We start from the raw sequence: 17,193 nt of genomic DNA on the forward strand, positions 1-17,193 counted from the left end.
AATAATATGTTAATGTTAACCAGTAAGAGAACATACCTAGCATTTCATGAGAGATTAATCGAGATAAACCTGATGTAACTAGAATTTTCTTTTTTCGGTGTGTCTTTAGAATACTAAAATATGCGCCACCTACATCTGCAATTATCCAATCTAATTTAAACATTATATTGCCTAGCTTAAGAAGCAATTGACGGATGAGAAATTAGTAGCCTTAAGGGTTGAACATGCCATTTGAGCAGAGACGACGTTAAAGCTAATCTTATCCCTAAAAACATTCTTAAACAACCTCCATTTGGGGGGAAATTTCCGAGCACAATGACAGCCGACTGAGGAGGATAGGAGGAGGATTTTTGGATAAAAACTACTACCCAACAATGAGAGAATTGTGTTGTTGTTTTAATTGTAAGGAAAAAGACGGTAACACCATATTAAACACGTCTGAACACCAACAGCTCGAGTAAAACAGAGATTCTCACTCTCAGAGGAGGGAATGGAAAGCATGCTCCAACTCCTACGCAGCAGACCTGCTGTTATCTGAGCGGAGTCAAGGCCATCAACACACAAATGATACTGAGCATCGTAACGTGCAATCCCACTGAGTGTGATTGTGTGCATGTATGTTTGTGTGTTTATATATTGAATAATCGGGTTAAATAAATATTTATGCATCTCTGACTTTGAAATAATGATTAAAAATGTCTCACAATTCTGTACCTGGTTGTTTTATCTTCTACATCAGAGCAATTAAGCCTAAGTGGCCTGAAGAAAAACAACCAACAATCAGCGGTAATGATAACACATAACAACAACACCTAATTCCTTACAGTGCCTGTGAAGTCAATAAGGGAAACTGCTGCTGTGGCTCAATGTCAACCCAAGGATGTCCATCCAGAGGAGTCAGAGCAATCCCACAATCCCTCTCCTGATTCCTCCATTTGGTAGGAGGGCTGACTACGTCGGAGAGAGGCCATTCATACTCATTTGCGGACCTCGCCACAGCATCCCCTGATGACACTTTTCTGCTGTATCGGAAAACCACAAGTAGCGGACATTCCTCAGATTCTTCCCTATAGTGAAGCAGCTTAGAACCACAGAAAAGACCTGAACTGCTCCGATCAGAACATTTGCATATCAAAGGAAAACGGCTGTCAGCGGAATAGTAAAAGGACATTAGTATGCAGAGATGTGACCACGCATGAGGCCGTTATTCAAACCTACCAAAAGTCATTTTATAGGTATTTGATTCTGCTGGACAATAAGCACTTTGTCATTTATAAACAAGCTTTAGCAGGAAACAACTCAAAGTTATACTAAATATTTGATACTAGTGCTAAAATAACCATAAGGGCTGTTATATGAACGTATCCTGGGATTTAATGTTCAAACACTGTTCCAAGAACATATTTTTGGAAAGACAGTCACTCAGTTCAGTGATTGACAAAACTGAAAAAGAATCCACCTGCATCTTTAGTATAGATAGTCACTATCAGGGCCGGTCCTAGACATTTTGGTGCCCTAGGCGAGATTATTATTTGGTATTTTTAAGTCAAATGCTTCAATCTGGTGCACTTTGAGCAGAATTGTAATAGATCTAGGGGTTACAACTCTAAAGCACCCATATGAAAAAGATCGGTTTACATTTTAATAATCAAATAAGTATGTGAACATAACCAATAACCCATAGCCAATAACAAATAAATGTAACATATTTTATTTTTGTTGTTCATTCATATCTTATTTTACCAGTTAACATTTATTTATTCATGCATTTTTGTTAATATCTCCAGTTTTAAACGATATTTTTGGTTTACTGTCCTATAGTATACATTGGAATGATTTCAAACCTGTTTTTATTTATCCTAATAATTATAAAGGTGTGCCTTGGAAATATTTCTCTCTCTCTCTCTCTCGCACTTTGGCTGTGAGCTGCGGGCGCCTGATAAGTCAACATCCCCCACTATCGTACAGGGCAAATGCAAAATGTTGCCGGCCCGGGGTGCAAAGGGTGTTTAATTCAATTATTAATGTAAATGTATAGAGTGGTGAAGTCACGCCCATCTACTTCCGGTCCATGGGACCTTATTTCGGAAAAATTATGAATTGAAGTCAATGGAGAGAGAAAACTTATCTTTCGGCCCGTTTGAATTGTGCCACGAATTACACATATGATGTTTGTCAATCTTAAAAAATCATTTCCATGTCAAAAAAGTCGCAGTTTGTCGTAAAACTGTTTAAATATAAGACTATGAAAAATACGCAACTAGAAAGACTACAAATCCCAGAGTCGCGTAAGTGATGTCATAACTGATGTCACAATTGTTTACCTCCGCTAAATATAAGAGATAGCTAAGATAAGATAACTTTAACAAGATGCCTGTGTGCTTAGTACCAGGGTTGCGTTCCGATAATCCAAAAATCAGCTCCTAAATTCTAACCCTATCTCCTATTCCTTGACCTCTGAGTGAAACGTCACGGGGTTAAGGGATAGTGGATAGGAGAATTCAAAAGGACTTAGGAGAAGAGACCGCGGTACTTTAGAGAATCCGAATGCACTTTCACTATCCGACGTATTTATGATGCGCCAGCGGACGTCATGAATGTGCGTCTGCTGCTGTGGGGAAACTATGGAAACTACAGTTTTCTATACAGCGGACTACAACATGGATGTTTAATAAGAACGAGGGACTACTGTAAACTCATCTAGAGACTCTGCACCGTACTCTGATGCTGTTGCTTTATGCTTTATGAACGTGGACAACAGAGAAACATATTCTTCATGACCAAAGTTGGAATTGAAATAAAAAAGGAAAGTGAAACTTATGCTCGTCACCCTCTCCCTCCGGTCCACATGAATACAAATGATCCCAATACGTATGATTGTATGAACTATGAAAATATCTTAAAATCAATACAAATGTATTTATTATAAACGTTAGTCCTTAACATCTATCACTGTGTATATCACCATTCAAACATCTTTTAAAAGTTGAACAAACCCCACACAGCTCAGTAAAGACTGAAATGTTGACTTTATTTGATCATTTCAGTAAAAACTAACGTTCATATTTCTCTTTTTGATTATAATACTGATGAACGTTCAAAACAAAGCACTTTGGCAACTTACCACATACGTTTTAAAATGCTTAATAAGAACCGTAACTTTCATGATATAATTTCTCGGTCATAATCGGTTGTTTCCGTGAACGGCCGACTGTTGAGTGACGGCAAATGCTGCGGCTGCAATGCATTGTGGGGCAGCATTTTCTCCTCTCCTTTCGGTTAGGGAGGTCCAGTGGTTCCTAAGCTAAAGGAGGTTATAAAGGAAGTTTGAAACCTCCTTTCCTTTCATTTGGAGAATTGGAACGACACTTATCATGGCTGTCACTACCCGATCTGCAGTGCGCATGTGCGAGATGGTCCGGCATATTGGACAACTCCGGACGGCAACCCAAGAAGGACACTTGACACAGTGGCTTCTGGCAAAGCTGAAAAAGAAAACTCGAGAGAGATGAGTTATTGTTATTACAACGTGACTTCACTATTATTTAACAACTCTTTTTATTGGGTTCTTTTATTTGGGGTTAAGTACATTGTCAGAATAAGTGAGAAATGAATGTAACTTCTGTTAGACATATGCCATACATTTTTGCACACATTCACAGTAAATATGTATTCAGTATGATAGCTGTCTAACAGAAGTTAAATCCATTTCTCACTTATTCTGACAATGTACTTAACCCCAAATAAAAGAACCCAATAAAAAGAGTTGTTAAATAATAGTGAAGTCACGTTGTAATAACAATAACTCATCTCTCTCTCGTTTTATTTTTGAGCTTTGTCAAAAGCCACTGTGTCAATGTTGTCCTACTTGGGTTGCCGTCCGGAGTTGTCCAATATGGTGGACCATCTCGCACATGCGCACTGCAGATCGGGTAGTGACAATGGCTGCCAGTGACGTACTTCCGGGTCATTTCACTCCGTTAGGAAGGTTCCTAAGCTAAATGGACTATTGGAATGCAACCCAGGTTGTTATCATACCAGCGACTTGCTCGTTATTTCGCTTCCCGTCTGATGAAAGGACCAGGAGTGGCTGGATCAAGTTAGCTACCTAGCTAGTAGCTAGCACGTTAGTTAGCATTACAGCCTTAGCCATGTCATTTTTATTAGCCTTAACATGAAGTAACATTAAGTAACCCAAAATGTTAAACAGTAAGAGTAGTAGTCATATTTCGTGAACCCTTAGAAGAGTACTGTCACACCGGGGTGATCATTCTATCTCCTCTACCATTTAAGCCCGGGGGAGAAATGTTAACGCTACATTAGCGATCTTTTCTACTTCATGCTATCTGCACAAATGGTTGACATTAAACATTAAAAAGATCAGGCAGTTCAGAGAGAATCAAAGGCAGGCAGGCAGCTTTGCATGACGTGTTTCATTGTGGTGATAGTGAGGGTAGTTAATCCCTTGTTTAGCAAGACAGTAGTGACGGCCATCTTGGTGACGTGTGTTGTTGTGCAAGACTGTGTTACTTCACAGTTTTACGACACATTTTTTTTTAAATTATCTTTTAAATTGACAAACATCATATGTGTAATTCGTGGCACAATTGAAACGTGATCGAAAGATAATCTTTCTCTCTCCATTGACTTCAATACATAATTTTTCCGAAATAAGGTCCCATGGAGGTCCACCGGAAGGGGAGGGACTTCGCCACTCTATTACACCAAGGGCAGAAAATTAGGCAGAATAAAAAAATTTAAAAAAGAAAAGAAAAAAAGATCTCCAGATCTGGCGCCCTAGGCGACCACCTATATCGCCTATGCCAAGGGCCGGCCCTGGTCACTATCATTCATTGAGTGCCACCAAACTGTGAAAGCACAAATGTACTGTGATCGTAATGTGTAAATGTGTGGCAGCTCACGAGGAAACCATCTGTTTTGTTAGCCTGACGCCTTCCTGTCAGTATCAATAGAAATCAGACTGTGATGAAACATCTCAAAATCCTTCACGTTGGGGTTCAGCACCTCCACCGGTCACACCTCTCGCCCTCCTGTGTAACAGCCTGATGTTGACAGTTAGCAGGGCAGAGTTTAAGCTATGAAACCAGGTCACTGTGAAATCTCACTATGCTTCAATACAAAATGAGCGCAGTGTTGCATAGAGGTAAAGGCCTGTGAAAGACACATTATCCGTCACCTTCACAGTGTGAGAAGCATACACTTGTTATGATTTCTCTACTCTGATGGAGGTGTGGAATTATTTTTTATGATGGTCTATTGTATTACACCAGTGATTTCCAAATATCCCAACACAGACCTGTCTTATGAACTCAAGTACCCCTTCATCAACCCCTCACATGTTCATTTGAACACAGTTTATGTCAGTTTGTTCAAGTTTGCATTTGGAGCACCCATAATGGACGTTTCAACCATATAGAGACAGCCATTTAAACAGTTTATCAACTACTCAAACAATTGTCAAATGTGACAATTCCAAATAACAATGTCTCAAAACAACTCAAGGTTCAAGGTTCTTTATTTGTCATACGAACATAGCTACAGAGTAATTATGTCGATGAAAATCTTAGGTCACAGGCTTCTTCAACAGTGCAACACAATAATACAGAAAAACAGAAAAATATAGTGCAAGTAAACTAGAACTGCATTGCAATTTTTGTTAATGGGTGGCTGGAACTTAAAGGTTGGGTAGGTAATTTTGGAGAAACCAGCTCGAGTGCGCTAGAATTTGAAAATACACAACCGGAAAAAATCTGCCACTTCCTTACAGAGCCCCTCCTCCAACACACACAAACGTGCACATGACCAATGAGGGCATGAGATAAGTTTGTGCACAGATGGAAGGCTGACAGGCAGGTAGGCCATCCAGTTACTTTAGCCGGGCCGGCTAAAATGATTGGTCGTGCTTTTTACAGTACTACAGCTTCCACAGATGACATTTTTGTATGGATTTTTTGTCAAAACACTTAAGATATTCATTGCTATCGGGATGTTAAGAGCATTCCATGGAATATAACAAAAAGTGTATCTCGAGCTGGTTTCTCAAACTTACATACTACAACTTTAAGTTATCTATGAAACATCTGAGCAAGCCAAAGAGCAATGAAGAAACACTGATTTGTGACGTTTAACTCTTGGAGGAGGAGATTTCTGCAGAAATTCTGGCTCCAAATAAAAACCTCCTGACCAATGACCAATGAAAGAATCCTTACCTGGAGAAGCTAAATGCCACTAAACTCTGTCTTTTGTTATTAATTGTATTGAGAAACCCCCAAGAAATGACACATTGTGCATTTACCTTTATTGACCACTTATAAACTACTTTTAGCTAAACTCGTTTTCTTTCTTCACACATTCTCAATAATAACTTGTGTCTAAAGGGGGTTACAGCTCAATATGTGGATATATTTTTTAACCAAAACAACATACTACAAAGAAAAACATCAAACGCTACCCCGCGTTACTTTCACCTGGCACCTGCAGAGGTACCCCTAAGTCTAACTACTCGTGAGCTTCATCATAAGTGCTCAGTCATGAAGTTTAAAAAGTGCCTGAATCAGACTGTACAGTAAATAGGATACGTCACGGATGACTAGCAGGCCTGGTGAAACTGTCATGAAGAGGCAACACCGGGGAAAACAAGTGGACACAATGAGAGAGGGGTGGGGGGGTGGGGTCGTCCCAGACAGATTCCACTCCCATTGTCTGCCGGGATAGTGAGGACAATGCAGGACAACGCTGAGATATAAGCAAGCACCACAAGGCCTCACCCCACCGATGCCCCAGTCCTAATCTCCCAAACACGATTTCCCCACATACAGATGATGTCATCCTCCCCCCTTCTCACCCGCACCCTCACCCCACCTCCGGACCTTCAATGCAACCAAGCGTGGCAGAGGGAGACCCGCAGGAGGATGTTCAGGGCTGAGAAACAAGGCGGCAGAGAGATATCGGATACCCTCTGAGTGCATCTGTGTCACAAATCAAAGAGCTTAAAAGACAACGCTATCATATCACCGCAAACTTTAAACTCTTCGAAACACAGGGCCTCTCACATCTGTCACATGCAACTCTAAACTTTGTCCTTTCCATGGAAAGTTTTTATCTGCGGTCAGGTGTCGGCTGACTGTCCTGTAAAAACGTTGGCAGTGAAAGCTGCGGGCGGGACAGGTCAGTGTCCCGGAGCATTACAGGTCCAAAGAAAGCCTTACATGCCTCACTGGAAAGAGGGAGAGGGGGACAGTTGCTCTTTGGAACTTTATGTGCCTCCCCTCCCCCCCATCTCCCCTCCACAAAAGGGACCTTACCCCTCCGTCCCCACCCACAAGGAATTTCTCAGGCATTGCTAGGTTCACCATGACAACTGGGTGCTTAACAAAGCATTTCTCTTAGGCATTCTTCCTTTCACAGTCAAAGGAGGGAGAGGCAGAGAGAGAGAGGGGGGAGAAGAGGGAGGGTGGAGGAGCTTGAAATGATGGGAGGGAACAGTGGAGGTTGCAGGGGTGAGAGCTATAGACCCGCGTAGATAGGAGAAAAATGGGGAATGGTGACAGGCAAACAAAAAGGGGGAAAGAGAAACAGGATCAAGGTGATAGGTGATGTTGGATGGAGGAAAGAGAAGAGAAACACGTTCGCTACAAACATTCCAAGCAAGCCTCGAGTGTGACTAACGCCATCCGGGGAGAATGAAAAGAGCGAATTACAGATGACTCCAGCACCAAACACAGCCGAGCATTCGCAAGCTGTGACTTTGAATCCTATGAATCAACCATAGGGCATACATAAATTCATCAACGCAGAAACCAAGGCGTGCTCTGTTTGAGTGAAATAATTATATGACGGCGAGGAAGAAATGCAATCAGAGAGGTCCAGCTGTTTGAGGCCACACACATATATAAAAGATGTGTGCAGTCTAGTGTTACAGAACACAAACCCCTGAGAAAGTCCTTCCACAGACAGCTTAAAGGTTTATAGATTATAATGAAATTACGCTGGCTTATAATGTCTTGGCTCTTACTTTTACGATATGTGATGAAGAAGAGATTCTCCTCTATTAAAATGCCAGTCTTGTAGCATAATCGTATGCAAGGCTGGCAAAGGGCAGGGGCCAAAGGGTCTAAGAAATTCAACTACATACATTGCTATTATCTATGCGTTGTCTAATTAAAGGAAAAACACTGAGCATCCAGATATTTTAAAGAAGTTATTCAAGCACTAAATACCCTTTGAAAACCAAACACCTGATACATATAATCGTATGTATGTTTGTTCCAGTTGGTTTGGCTGAATGCCAACAGGTTTGGCTCAGACAAGTTTGACAACAAAGTCGTTTAACCTTGGAGCATCAACAACCACTTTAGACGCTTGAAACTTAAAAGTCTCTCCCCCCACACTGACCAGAGCCAGAGAATATCTGCTGTCCACCATGTAATTTGAGCATCTGTACAACCTGCAGTGTGATGTGAGCTGAATCTAACTGCCATCATTAGTTGCGGAGGCGTGTTTTTCAGTTAAATCTCTGCATTGGCGTTTGCAAAGTAAGCATGCAGGCTATGGTACAGGCTTGGATTCAGAATGTGATTAAACAAGGACAACATGTCCTCTAGGCGTAGTTGGAATAATGTATACATTGTATTTTTGCCACCCAGGAGGTTAAAATGTAAGTGTGTCTATCCTACAGAGTCACTGTAGAGTGCAAGAGACGTGCAGGAATTAATGTTCAACATAATGTTGACAACACTACAGAAGACACAACAAATTAACTTCATATTTAAACTAAAAAGGATAATAACATGTTCAAAATAGGGGATGATGTAGGATTAGCTATAGCTTCGATACGGAAATTAACAGGGCTTCAAAGATGAAAGAAAAGCAGGGGGGGAAATCTCAGCCTTCAAATGCAAACACCTATTTATGCAGGCTCACGCTTGCCTGGGAACAGTAGACCAGCCCCTGAGTATGTCAACACTGGTCTGACACATCCCAGGATACAGATGCAGCATATCTAATCCCTCAGACGACAACCAGCCTCTCAATTCTGCAGTGTGACCACATTTCTCTTCATACAGAAGTGGCACATGCTGAATATTATCTTCACATTTGTCAGTTCCGTTCTCAACATGTCAAAAATAGGAGCTACAACTGAACAGATCCCTCAAACCTGGAACCAGTTAAAAACAAGTTAAATAGTACCCTAATATATGAGTTTATTGTTCTCCTCATATTTAGTAAGGAGGCAGGCCCAATGCTAGCACACTACTGCTGTTAATCTGACTCCTTTACATAATTAAATGGTTATTATAACCAATTGTAAACCAGTGCATACAACATCTGTTTGCCATTGCTGTGACAAATAAATCTAGATGCAAGTGAACCAAACAAATAATTTAGTCAATGTTACTTATACTATGACACTTAAATCAGTACATTTGCTCCTCAAGTAGTTTGGTGTTGAGCCACTATATTTATGGTGCATTTGAAGTGAGTTGATGATTGCTGAAAAGGCTAAAGAGGTGGCTCTTGTTTCCTGTAAATCGACTTGTGGAGAAATTAGCATACGGTACAAAAGTTACACTCGACAGATAATTATAAAGGAAAAGATAACATTTAGACATGATATTAAATAGAAACACACACATTATCTCTAAGTGAAACTTGCCGATTAGACACTGATATCCCTAAGAGTCTGTCAATACTCTGATATTCTTTCCAAGATATTTAATAAAGCATAACATTTGCTATTGACACCCAGGTTATTAAAATGTCTGGGGGTCACTGCAGTAACAGTATCAAGCATATGTCATACTTTATGTTGTATTGAAGATATTAATATGGCTTGATATGGTTTTCATTATCTGAACATCAATTACTGTAGAACGAGCAGTTGGATCAGTGCAATGGATTATATTCCTAAATTAAGAAGATAATCATAATCTGTGGATTATTTAAAAAGTGGTACTAAAGCTCCTGAATGGGACACCCTAAAAACTTGAGCAAAGTGCAGCTACATTTGAAACGTTGCATCCATTTCAGAGTGAGGAGCTGTGCTCAAAAATGATGTTAATCACAGTCCAACAGCATACAAAAGAGCCCATCAAAAATCGTCCATCATAAGGGGCCTCTTAAACGGCAGCACGAAGAGAAAGATAATGGGAAGACTTGGGAGGTCCCTGGAGGGAGAAGCCTTTCAAAATTGGGGTCAGCGGCATCTATTGGATGAGCTCATCTTCCTACCCCATCTCTTCCTCCTCCTGTTGCCCGTCTAAGGGCTTTCCTGCTCTCTTACAGTACGACTGTATTTTTCCAACATGTTGCCAGTTTACACCACCACAACTTAACCCTCCACCCCTTCCCCCCCTCTCCTCCTGCCTCCCTCCGTCTCCTTCTGTCTCCTTCTGTCTCCGGCAGGGGTGCTGACACATAAACCCCAGCAGGTGCGGGACGCGCTGGGCAGACACAGCCTCTAATTGGTCCGTGGTGGAGTCACAGCTGTTGCCCCCAACCACGGCCTGGTATGAGCTCGAGCGCCTGCCTCTCAATCGACAGCTCACTATTGTTCTCAAGAGAGGCAGAGCTCGGCTCCTATCCATTCTAACAACTAGCCACTTAAAAAAAACAGTATCTGCTCCTCACTGCCAACTCATCAACAATCACTTCACTGTCTCACTCAGTCAAATCAATGAATTCCTGAATTTCCTTACAGCCCTAATCCTCACTGTTCTTGTTAAGTATCTGATTTCCTCTTTAAACCAATCTCCTAATGTTCTCTGGCTCTCTCTGTTTCCCTCTCTCAGGTTGTGCCAAGGTCAAAGAGGAGTGAGATTTACAGCAGATCACACTGCGTCAAATAAGCTCCAACAGAGGGTAACAACAACACGCCCCCCACTCTCTGTGGGTCCAATTCAAGTTCAGTCACATTTTTGGAGCAAATAAAACTCTCTAATTTGTGCAGGCATGCAAGATTAAAAGGTGCAGAAAAGGCAGGCAGTTTCTGACATGCAGCAGGTTAGGAGAGACAACAGCAGCAGTGAGCATGAACAGACAAAAAGTGCCAGGCTTGTTTGAATGATCTATAACCTTCTCATGCCTAAAGTAAAAGTGTTAAACAGTGGAACAAACAAGGCTTTACATCCCAACCAACTGTTGTTCTCTCTTAATTAACCATCAAACCGGCTTAAACACTCTGGAGGAAAGCTGAAAACTATTAAATTCCAGCCCATCGGTTCGACTACAGAGAGCAAAAAACAAGCCAGTCAAACAATTCAACACTTAAATAACATCACCGCTTAATTCTGACTCTACACAAGCTCTAGAAAGAATTGAATTATGTCTTTCATAGTATGTGGGGGGGGGGGGGGGGTTATGATGGACAATCATGGGGCATGATCAGTGTGGCCACTGGAGTGTGGATCCCACAGGACACAGACCTGCTCAGACAAACAGCTATTTAAATCTCCTCAATAGACGGAGCGAAATCAGGCTTCTCATAAGGGGTTGCCAAATGACAGAAGGCACATCCTACATTACCAACATTTATTTAAACAACAGACTTAACATGCTTAAATACATCTTTGGGAACAGGTGCCATGTGTGATTATTTGAAAGGGGGAAGAAGTGGAGTGGCTCAAAAATAAGAGCTGCAAAAAACGATGTTATTGAACGATTATGAACAAATTATTCTCTGATTGCAGCTTCTTAAATGCGAATGATTTCAGGTGTCTTGACTCCTCGATGACTGTAAAGTGAATGTCTTTGAGTTGTAGACTAAACAAGGAACACTGAAATACATTTTTCATAATAGTTTCTTAAAATTTAAGAGCAAGCAACCAATTTATCCAGAAGATTATCAACAGGTAGTAGAGTAAGAGCAAGTAATAGATTAGTTTGCTGCAGCACTATTTCAAATATCCTACAGTGAAAATGAATCCTCCTTCATGAATATTTCTATTATAGAGAAATCACTCTGCAACACTGAAGCCAGAGGAGACATACTTAAGCCATCATCACTTCCATTATCTTGTGAGGTGAAGCGAAGAGAAAATGTAAATGAAGAGACAGGACGTGTTAATGGAAATAGAGTAGGAAAACAACTTCTCCCCTTCACTGCACTGAGAGGAGTCTGAAACACATAGAGTTATAAACAGTCTCACCTGACACTGAGATCCTCATGGAGGCCTCCAGGGGCCGGTTGTTATCCAGAGCCGGGCTCAGCTGGATCTCCCCCGTGCTTTGGTTCAGGAGGACTAGGTTCAGCTCGTTGCCCACCTCGAAGCTGTAGTGAAGCTGATCCGAGATGTCGGGGTCGAACGCTGGGATGCGCCCGATCACTCCAGTGGGGAAGCTGTTGGATTTGTCTGTCACGTAGTTGTTGAAGATGATCTGGAAGTTTTTGAGCACAGGCAGGTTGTCATTCTTGTCTACCAGTTTGATGTGGACTGTGGCGCGGCTGACCAGAGGAGCGGAGGTAGCCTGGACCACAATCACATACTCAGACTTTGTCTCATAGTCCAGGTCTATCAGTGCAGTCAGCTCTCCGGAGAAGATGTCCAGCTGGAACACCTCGGGGATGTTTCCCTCCACTATCTGGTACATAATCTGTGCATTGCTGCCTTCATCTGGATCTGTGGCTAACACATGTGCAAAAACAACACCTATGGGGCTGTTCTCCTCCACCATGATGTCAAACTCATCTTTCTCAAACACAGGGGGGTTGTCATTCACATCTAGGATTGTAACGTGGACATTTACTGGTGTTTTCAGAGCAGGAACGCCTTTATCTACAGCAAACGCCTGCAGGCTGTATACAGGCACATTTTCTCTGTCTAACCTACGCAGTGTTCGAATAATACCAGAGGTGGACTCAATTATGAAATCTCCATCACCATCCTCCCCCCCTTGGAAGGTGTAGAAGACACGACCGTTGAGCCCAGAGTCTCTATCAGTGGCAGAAACCTGGACCACGCTGGTGAACACCGGCACGTCCTCCATGACGGAGCCTGTGTAGTGATCTCTGAGGAAGCGGGGGGAGTTATCGTTGACATCATTCACCAGTATCTCCAGGTAGGTGGTGTCAGACTTCTGCGGGATGCCATTATCCCGAGCAGTAATGGCCAGCGTGTAAGACACTTGGTCTTCGTAGTCCAGCTCCATCTGTGTGGTGACAGCTCCTGTGTCGGTGTCGATGTCAAATTGAGGGATGCTGTCTTCCATAAAGTAGGTGATGCGGGCGTTTTCACCTGTATCTTCATCTGTGGCACTTATCACGACAACAGTGGTGCTGACAGGCTTGTCCTCGTTGATGTTGACGGTGTAGTGTGAGCTCTGAAACACAGGCCGGTGTGTGTTGGCGTCAGTGACATTGACAAACACTTTAGTGGTGTCAAGAAGTGTACCATCACTTGCAGTGACGGTGAGGACGTACTGGCGTTCTAGTTTGTAGTCTAAAGGCAGCGCCAGAGTAATGAGTCCCCCTCCGCTCTGACTCGTGATGGAGAATCTGTTGCGGGTGTTTCCACTGGATATCTGGTAGGTCACCACACTGTTGATGTCCTGGTCCACAGCCGACACCGTCACCACGCTGGTGCCCACGGATGCATCCTCATTCAGTCGCATGTAATACGCCTTCTGAGTGAACTCTGGGTTGTTGTCGTTGACGTCGAGAATAGTCATGCTGATGCTGGCTGAGGAGGACATGACAGGGTGGCCGTGATCTCGGGCCTCCACTCCAAAGTTGAAAAAATCTACACTCTCTCTGTCCAGCTCAGCAGCCACTATAATCCACCCTGTGCTGTTGTTGATGCTGAAGGGGAAGTTTGGCGTGGTGTCAGTGAGGATATACTCCAGCTTAGAGTTGTCTCCAGAGTCTGCATCCACGGCTTGGATGTGGATGATGGAGTAACCCAGCGGCACGTTCTCCAGCACGGTGGCCTGGAATGGGGTGCTGACAAAAATGGGGGCGTTGTCGTTGACATCCAGTACCTGCACTGTGACTAGGCCGCTGATGTTGGAGAGGGGAGGACGTCCTCCATCCTGAGCCCTGATTCTTAAAGTGTATTCTTTGTTCGCCTCGTAATCCAGCTGACTCACCAGGTCCATGTTACCTGTCTGAGCGTCGATGTAAAACTGTCCCCTGGTGTTCCCGCTCATGATGCTGAAGTGAACCACAGCGTTGCTCCCTCGGTCCTGATCTGTGGCGCTGACTTGCAGGATCTCTGTGTTAGGGCTCAAGTCCTCTGGCACCTGAACTACATAGCGTTTCTCACTGAACTGTGGAGCATTATCATTGTCATCTTCAACCACAATGTGAACTGTAGCTGTGGCGCTGCGGGGCGCGGGGTCACGACCTTGGTCATTTGCCTCGACTAGCAACATATAGGCGTCCACCTCCTCCCTATCTACAAGGCCTCTGGTGCGGATTACACCAGACCTCGAATCAATCTCAAACACCTCATTGGACCCGTTACTGTTGATGATACGGTAAAGGATGTTACCATTAACAGGTGCGTCCCCATCTGTCGCCCTTACAGTTAACACCTCATAGCCTATTTCTAGGTTCTCCCTGATGTTTTCCTTATAGTCCTCCTGCTCAAACACGGGGCCATGATCATTAGTGTCCCTGACTGTGATAGTGAGGGTGGCCATGCCGGTACGTCGGGGCTTGCCGTGGTCAACGGCGGTCACACGAAACACATGAGTGTCTTTAGTCTCCCTGTCCAGCACCTCTATTGTGGACACAGCACCGTTGATCGGGTCCACTGCAAACAGATTGTTTGAGCGGCTATCAAAGAGAGCTTCTATAAAATACTCCAGCCTGCCTGCCTCACCCTCATCCACATCCATTGCTTTCAAAACAACAACAGGAGTCCCAGCAGGCTGATTCTCTGCCACAGACACTTGGTACATTGGAGGTTGAAACTGAGGGCTGCTGTTGATGCTTCTCCTCCTCCTGCTCACAATCCCTGAATCAGACTGAGCTGCCTTTTCTAACAACTTCTCTAGGTGGGCCTGCCTGAAGGGACCCTGCCCCACACGCCAGTGGATGGAAATGGGATTCACTTCAGCCCTCACTCCATTCCTTGTGAGCACATCGCAGATGAGGTCTAGCTCCCGGAGTGTGTCCTGCATCCAGCAGAGTGTCTCAGACACACACAAGTCACCCTCAGAAAAGTAAAAGTCCCGGGTGTTGGTGACTTTGCAGCGGAGAGGGGATCCAGGTAGCAGACCCCCCACTGCAAATAAAGCAGAGCCTGCTTCGTGGCACTCTGAGCGGTGTTGGCTCTCCGTGCTAAACAAACTGAGCACCTCCATGTCCCACTGAGGTTTTCTTTTACGCATGTTTGAACAGTTCCTACCGTGAACATGCACTTCATACTGGCTGGTGAGGAGGTGCCTGTAGCCGGGGTCCCTGCAGTCAGACACAGTGAACACGGTAAAGGGGTTGGAGCGCAGCGAGGGGCACTTTATGGAGTTCGAAACAAACACAATCCCCGCGGCCGCGTCTGTCTCCAGAAACTGCTCCGTGAATTTGGGAGCGAGTACCTGATCCAAAGTACAGCGCGCGCTCCGCTCCACGCTCCGCTCCACGCCGGCCACCACAGTCATTGGCCCCGGATCCTCACTGATGTGAACGGTGTAACAATGCACCAGCGAACCCAGTTTACACCACCAGAAAATCAACAACAAATCCCATTTAACGAAGTGCATCGCTCCTCAGTTTGTGTGTCTCCGAATGGGAATATGTGTCGCTCCTTATTCCTTTAAACTTTCCGCCTGTGAGTTTCCCTTTGTTGCAGAGGAGCCATGCTTTCAGAGGGCGCACTTCTCTCTGGTCACTCCGGCTGATTTGAAGACGTTAACCCGCAGTAACCTTGGCTGGAGCGGCTTACACACACTCGCACACACGCCGGCAGCAACAACAAGAGCAGCAGCAGCACCTCCGCTCAGTCCGCGTAACTCCGCTTGAATGGTGAAATGGCTCCAGCTCCTCATTATCATAAACCTTTGTGTGCGAGTGTGTGTTTTATGGTGCGTGGCGAGCGAGAGAGAGAGAGAGAGAGAGAGAGAGAAGAGAGAGAGAGAGAGAGAGAGATAGAGAGAGAGAGAGAGAGAGAGATAGAGAGATAGATAGAGAGAGATAGAGAGAGAGAGATAGAGAGAGAGATAGAGAGATGCTAGAGATGCCTACATTACGGAGGGATTGTTCTTGACGGCCTTTGGGCAGACCACCCTCGTCACTTTGAGATAAATAGTAACTTCCTAAATGCTTCATCAACATAGGAGACATTATAGCCTATACTTTTTACTTCACAAAATTGTTAATTTGTTATTGCCATGTTGGAATGTTTTAGCTGGGAGTTCAGGCAGGCACCGTTATCTTTACATTAGTTTGGTTTTATCTAAACATTTTTGATAGTCTAGACTAGATTATAATACTTCGACAGAGCTCTTGTGACTCATAACTAACCAAAACCACAATTATTTCATCAGGAACAAGCGTATAGGTCCACACCTCCACAAAGAGTTTACTCATTAACTGGAAGACATTCCTCAATGGTAGGTTAGGTGTTTGAACCCATCACCCACAGTGTTTAAGTAGAACAAATGTAATACATTTCACCTCATGTTTGTTAACTTGTTGATTTAGATCCCATGGTCCAGTTTCAGGACCATAAACGATACTAGTATGAGGTAAACTCTGTTAGAATAAAATACATGAAACAGAATCAAATTACATTTGGACGTAATGGGCTACAGACCAGTGTCTTGATAAAAACTGTGAAGTAGTTGTAAAACTCGGAGCTCAGTTGATGTGCTGAACGTCACTGACACCTAGTGGACAAAGCACAGTCACACCGTTTTAGAAGCACAGATAATTGGGTTTTCATCTCATGTTGCTGGAGTTTATAAATACTAAATAAAATCTAAAATAACCCACTTTTCTTATGGATTTCTAATTGCAAGTAAATGTATTTTATAAGTATTGATTTATTGTGTTCTGTATTGCGTTTAAAGGTGTAGCCAAATAAATGTCAGCTTTTTGTTAAAATGGTTATTTTACTAATAATTACCAAGAATAACATCTCTAAAGTTAGATTACCAGATATGATGGATTCGGAGAAAGCAGTCTGTTAAATTATCTTATTTGGCTTTGTTAAATTTAGATGGGATGGAAAAATA

General features: G+C 43.3%; 1 protein-coding gene across 3 annotated transcripts in view; it reads right to left on the reverse strand.

Annotated features, from left to right (window-relative positions):
* Nucleotides 1–16,014, reverse strand: part of celsr2 (cadherin, EGF LAG seven-pass G-type receptor 2) — a 76,995-nt gene extending 60,981 nt beyond the window's left edge. For 2 of the 3 annotated variants that reach the window (XM_034223790.1, XM_034223789.1), the window contains exon 1: nucleotides 12,168–15,720. In XM_034223790.1, coding sequence (XP_034079681.1) covers nucleotides 12,168–15,720 — 3,553 coding nt within the window. Of the gene's footprint in view, nucleotides 1–12,167 lie in introns of all 3 variants that reach the window. The other variant, XM_034223788.1, reaches the window with a different exon arrangement.
* Between the last annotated feature and the right edge of the window lie 1,179 nt (nucleotides 16,015–17,193).

This window comes from Gymnodraco acuticeps, unplaced genomic scaffold (assembly GCF_902827175.1).
Source record: "Gymnodraco acuticeps unplaced genomic scaffold, fGymAcu1.1, whole genome shotgun sequence".
NCBI classification, from domain to species: domain Eukaryota; kingdom Metazoa; phylum Chordata; class Actinopteri; order Perciformes; family Bathydraconidae; genus Gymnodraco; species Gymnodraco acuticeps.